The sequence below is a fragment of the Schistocerca americana genome, chromosome 8 (genome assembly GCF_021461395.2).
Source record: "Schistocerca americana isolate TAMUIC-IGC-003095 chromosome 8, iqSchAmer2.1, whole genome shotgun sequence".
In the NCBI taxonomy this organism is placed as follows: domain Eukaryota; kingdom Metazoa; phylum Arthropoda; class Insecta; order Orthoptera; family Acrididae; genus Schistocerca; species Schistocerca americana.
This window is the reverse complement of record NC_060126.1, coordinates 164,669,878-164,675,877: the sequence shown is the minus strand read 5'-3', so window position 1 is coordinate 164,675,877 and position 6,000 is coordinate 164,669,878. Positions and strand designations below refer to the sequence as shown.

Sequence of the window (6,000 nt, the reverse complement as noted above, 5' to 3'; positions counted from 1 at the left end):
GGATTGGCATTGATGTTTCACTTCCTTCTTTGTCTTGACGTGGTTTCTAAAATGACCTCTGTCTCGCCAAACCCTAAAGTATTTTGTTTCCACTTTCCAGTGTATTAATCATCAAATATAGTTGATTCTTTATCTAGAACTGTCCTTATTGTAGCTGTTCTAGTTGAGTGTGAAGCAGCTGCTTACACTGCAGCCTCACACATGAGTATTTTATTTGTGTTCATAATCCCTACATTCCTTGGATTGACACCCTCATATGTTCACAGTTATGCATGTACAGGAACTCTTAATTCAGCAGTTTCGAATGACCGTTGCATGCCTCTCATTTTTTGAAAGAATTACAAAGGCTTCAGTATATATATATATATAGCTTCACTGTGAATATTACATGTATTAACCGTCAAAATACCAAGGGGTACAGGGTAGTTTATGCCCACATTTTCAAAATGTCATAATCTAGTCAATTACATTGTTATCTAAAATTAAAAGAAAAACCTTTTTTAATGAGCACTAGTGGAACGAATAAATTTTTCATGCTTCTCACTAATTTTAGAGTCATATTCAACAATTGAGGTGCAAACCTTACTTACACATAAATATCTCTTTAAAAATTACATTATGAAAAAATTTCTACAACAATTAACGAAATTTGCATTTTAAAATTTTTCTTTAGGGTGGCCATGAAGTTCCCCTCCCCTCCTCTGCACCTAGTTGTAAACGTGATTGAAGATGCATTGATATTGCCAAAGTGTGCTAAAAGATATTTTCGGGTTCTGGACCAAAATTCCAAATCAGTACCTGTTTAAAAAGTATGTGGTTAATGCAAGTCAACAAAAATTTACTAATTTCTTATATTACTTATGTTTTATACGGTGGGTGTAAAATAAGGTTCATGTGCAATTAAGGATCAAAATAGGCAATCATTATGGAGCTAGTACGTAGCAACACTCATCACACATACATAACATAATGGAAGGAAAAAAGAGAGAACAGTCTTTAGCGTCCCATCGACAACAAGGGCATTAGAGTTGGAGCACATTCTTAGCATGTTTCAAGAATGGTGAAGGATATGGGCCATCCCCTTTCAGAGTAACAATCCTCTTGTTTGCCTTAAATTATTTAGGGGAATCACCGAGTATCTACATCAGGTTGGCTGAATGCTGATACTAAGCACTGTCCTCCGCAATATTATCAGTTTTTGTATTTTCGAGTTTATTATTGTACATTAGACAGTGACTAAAGTACTAAGAAGATCGATGTGCATGTGCACTGTTTTGCAAATTTTGAAGGGAACCTTTACACTACACAGAGCTCTGATGTACATGTTTATTCGTACACGCTCTTGATTTAGAATTTTAAAAAATAGTTTTATATTGTTCCTGCTTAGTAACACAAATACAATAAATAAGGAGACTGAAGACATAATTCACTTTCTTACTTTTAGATGTGTAATTGTTTTCATTTACAATGTGTGACTAACACTTTGAATTATGTTTCTGCGGTGGTGTTGATAAATAATGTTTTATAATGAAACTTCCCGTAACGATCTAATCATCCTGATAATTAGAAACTACATTATAATAATGCATTGCGAAATTTATTTACTGTTGCTGGAGAATAACTAATAAATGTCATGATTTTTTAAAAGAAACTTTATTTTTTTCCAAATATTTAGAGTACAGAACTATAATCATTTGAATCACACACTGAACATCTTTCACATCATGTTGTGATAATATGATTAAGGACTAGGCTCCAACAGAGTTTATGGACTAGAATGCTTTCAATAATTACGATAGCATTGTTTCGATGAAACATTTCTATTGTTAATGAAAGCAAGTCCGTTGGAATAGACTCTTAAGCAAAAATATTCTAATTGCATTTCGAAAGGGACTCATTAATGACTAAAAGGGAAGGAAAATCACTTACTAGTTGCAAAACAATGCCAAGATATCTTTGTTTCTACGAAGAATACATAATACCACGAAGAGAATAATATTGACCTACGTGTCATGTTTAATGTATTCCCTTTCTATAAGCAGAACTTCCAAGCTGCTAGATCTTCATGAAGGTGGGAAGACTGAGTTGTAGGGGACCTTGCTAAACACTCTTTGAGCCATCTCCTTGAAGGAGGCAGCCAGGGCTTCCTGTATGACGGGTACCACCTCCTTCGCAATCTCTTCAGAATTCTCATTCAGAAACTTGAGGGTGTTGTCAGCTGTAACATACACATAAATTACAGAATTACCTTTACTTTCTCAGAGTCATAATCATCTTATAGCATCAATTAATAGGCGAAACTCTAAGACATATGAGTATTGCTGAGATTCATGTGGTTTTTTTAAATTATTGCCATATATATTTAAAATATTGTAAACGTATCAGAACACTATGAAAAGTAGTGCCCAATAAATTAAATAATGACACTGATAGGAGGTCGTGAATACGCCAGATGTCTCAACTGTTAAGATCAGCACAATGATCAAAATTTCAACTAGTAGGAAATTATAAAATGAGTCTCTGCAGGTGTTAAAAGTAGCGATTACTGCTCTTCACATAGCTGATTGTCTGAGACAAGCATATCAGTGTCTTAACATAGTTTTCATATTTACAATCAAAATCTTAATCTTCTGGGAAGTGTCATCACTTTTTAAAATATAGTACTTACTACACAAATGTGAGAGATGACATTTACTTTCGGTGTTTATCCACAGTTAATTTGTGGTAACTAGTAGCATTCATCCTATGTCACTATCTTTTAAGAGTTATGCTATCTGACTGAAATTTTCCTAAATACACTAGTGTCCACAAATAACGCAACGAACCGCTATTCCCTAGTCTTGTGTCTAATTCACCGTATAATCATAAAAACTGCCAACAGATTCAGTACGATCGTATTATGCACGGAAAGTGGAGTTCCGGTGAACGGACATCCACGTCAACCATCAAGTCAGTTACCATTTAGACAGCGTAATATCTAACATGTATTCCCACACACACGATTGCTGAATGCAGTCACCGATGGTGCAGCATGGCACAAAGAAGAGGCCTACCAGAACATTCTGCTGTGGAGAGCCATAAGAAGAATAGAAGCAGGACAGTTCGCACACTGATGAGGCCCGATGGCTTAATGTAAATCGTTTTGTTGTTTCACGGATGTGGCAACAACTTACAGAGGCCAAAACAGTACCCCAAAGACCAGAGCAAGGCCGACCACGTGCGATATCAGAAAGAGAGGACCATTATTTCAACGTTAGGTCACGATGGTACTGCCTTAGCACTGTACGGAAACTGGCATCAGACCTCGCAGCATACACTGAACGTCTTGTATCAAGACAAAATTTGTCCAGAAGGCTTTGGCAGAGTGGCCTTTATTGTCGAAGATCTGTTGTATCTGCACCAATGATGCGTTTTCACAGAAAGGAACGTCTAGAGTGGAGACGTCAACATGCCGTCTGGGCGCTCGAACAGTGGACCAATATTCATTCCACAGATGATTCCAAATCTGGCGTGTAGAGTGATTCTCGACGCATTCGCATATGGAGGGAACGAGGAACACGATTTTGGAGTCCAAACATTATGGAAAGAGACCGATATAAAGTAGGGTATCAAATGTCGTGGGCAGGGATTATGTTGACCGTATGAAGACCTCTTCTTGAAGTTGTGTGCGTGAATCGACAAGGTTTAACTGCTGTCAAGTATCGTGACAAGATTTTGAAACCCAATGAGTGGTTGTTTCGAGGTCTTGCGCGCCCAGACTTGTGTTGATGGAGGATAACGATCGGCCTCAAAGAGCAAGATCGTTTGATATTTTCTTGGAAACGGAAGATATTGCACTCATGGTATGTTCTGCTCGCTCTGCCGATTTTAATCCCATACTGCATGTCTGGGATACACTAGGAAGACGGGTTGCTTCACTGCAGCATCCATCAACCACTCTAGAAGACTAGGGAGCAACTCTGCAGAAATAATTCACGTTATTGTCTCTAGGTGAGATTGATGATGTCCCTGTCAGACCTGTGTTACTGCCAGAGGTAGTCACACCTCATATTCAGCGCATTAGCCAGTTGTCAGAGTCTGTATACAAATCTGTTAAGTTGGAAAAATCTTGGAATATTTTATGAATATTGCAGCTGTTTACGTTCAGAATTCCTTACATTGTCACAACTTTACTATCATCTGTTTGTGCTGTTTGTGGCAAACCAAACACAACTGTCCAAAAATGTCGAGTTTTTTTCTTAATTTTTGGACCAGTGTAATTCATCACATTGGCAGATGGTGTTTGTGGCCAAACAAGAGCTGTATCATTGGAGAAATACAGAGCCGATCGAGTTTGCCGGGACTTACCCCAGTTCACTGTTAGTAGTGGCATGTCACCACAATGCGTCTGGGCGTAGCACACAAGTATTGCACCATAATTTAAGAATGGAATTAAAACTTAAAGTTGATTTTCCAAAATTTGTTAGCACGTCTTTTAGTATACTAATTTGTAGAATGTCGAATCTCGGAACGATCAGGTCAATATTCTTCTCTAAATCCATCATTTTACGAAAAAACAAGTGAAACTAAAAAATAAAGCTAGAAACCGAAAAATTAGTCATTGTGTGCAGATGTATGTCTAAATTACCTGGCACAAGTCTCAATGTGATTAAAGAAATATTTTGGTCAGAATTCGGGTTTTTAAGAAACATTGAAGGCACCTCTTAGGAATATGAAAATTTGTATGAAGCTTCAGTTCAACATAAAAATAGTAATTATGTAACCCCATTGCGCTACCTCTAATAGTTTTCGAGTAATTTTCAGGGAACTAAAATTGTAACTAAGACCTTATTTGTAGTAGGTTAAGTATCTGTTATATTAATGCTAAAAAGTTTTGGTTACAACACGTGATGAAACCTATTAAATAATAGAGCTATGACAACTTTCAAGGCCTGGATATAAGTAATAACAAATACAAGGTTTCTTAAAGTTGTAGTCCAGAGATCAGGTTCTACTGAAGTTCCGTTCTGAAAATTCTAGACGGCAAAGGTTCAGCGCAGGCGAGCTAAAACATTTCGGTTATTTTAAACAAATTAACTACATCTACAAAAAAATTACGAAGATTCTAGATTAATACACAACAGTGTTTTAAAATACTATGTGCCTGAGAAAGAGGCCATTTGGAGGCTGCTTCTGTAGGCATAGGGTGGATAACAGCAGGTATTCCCCTGACCGTCCGTTGCGCCACATACATAAATATAGCCTCGGAGGCTAGACTTGGCTTCACTTCGCATCCAGCCACTGTACGATCAGCGTCAGTCAAACATCAGAGTGCGTGCTGCCTCGGATGACGTCAAGGACAAGCTGTTACCAAACGCATATATCCAGTAATAATAGAAAATGAGCCCACGAGGACTGTACACCTTCTTGGATCACTTAAATTTCGCAGATGTAACTCTTAGTATGCCGTACGTAATGTTAACAAATCTGCATGGAAAGTTGTGATATTTATTTTCCACCTTTGTGGCGAGCCATTATTTTGATTATCAGAAGACACAGCGAAAAACAATTTAAGAGGAACTTAACGATAGAGGTCGCCTCTGAACTGCTCTAGTGCTGTTTAGTATAGAGAGATTTATTGTCAGTATTAACATAATGAATATTACAAGGCTGAACAAATGGAACTTTACCAAATATATCTGTCAATTCGAACTCAAAACCTTTATTTATAATTACAGTTCTGATCCCGCTTAGCAAATAGAGTATAGCAACTTTTCTTTCAGTGGACTGGACAAGAATGTGAACTTGCAGACTGGGAACTATGGTCAGCAAGTTCTCCATCGCTTTCCGGCTGAAGACAAAAATAATTTCCAGGCTCTCGTATAAGACGGCGAACAATATTCAAATAAAACTTCCTGGAAGATTAAAACTGTGTGCCCGACCGAGACTCGAACTCGGGACCTTCGCCTTTCACGCGCAAGTGCTCTACCAACCGAGCTACCGAAGCACGACTCACGCACG

General features: G+C 37.7%; 1 protein-coding gene across 2 annotated transcripts in view; it reads right to left on the bottom strand.

The window, feature by feature from the left end:
- Positions 1–482: 482 nt before the first annotated feature.
- The window catches only part of LOC124545440 (protein takeout-like), a 102,967-nt gene continuing 97,449 nt past the window's right edge, over positions 483–6,000 (bottom strand). The window contains exons 6-7 of one of the 2 annotated variants that reach the window (XR_006967630.1): positions 2,008–2,218; positions 483–798 (exon numbers count right to left, since the gene is read on the bottom strand). Coding sequence is in view for 1 of the 2 variants with exons in the window: in XM_047124363.1 (XP_046980319.1) it covers positions 2,064–2,218 (155 nt within the window). In the remaining variant the exon portion in view is untranslated. Of the gene's footprint in view, positions 799–1,634; positions 2,219–6,000 lie in introns of those variants that run through there. The other variant, XM_047124363.1, reaches the window with a different exon arrangement.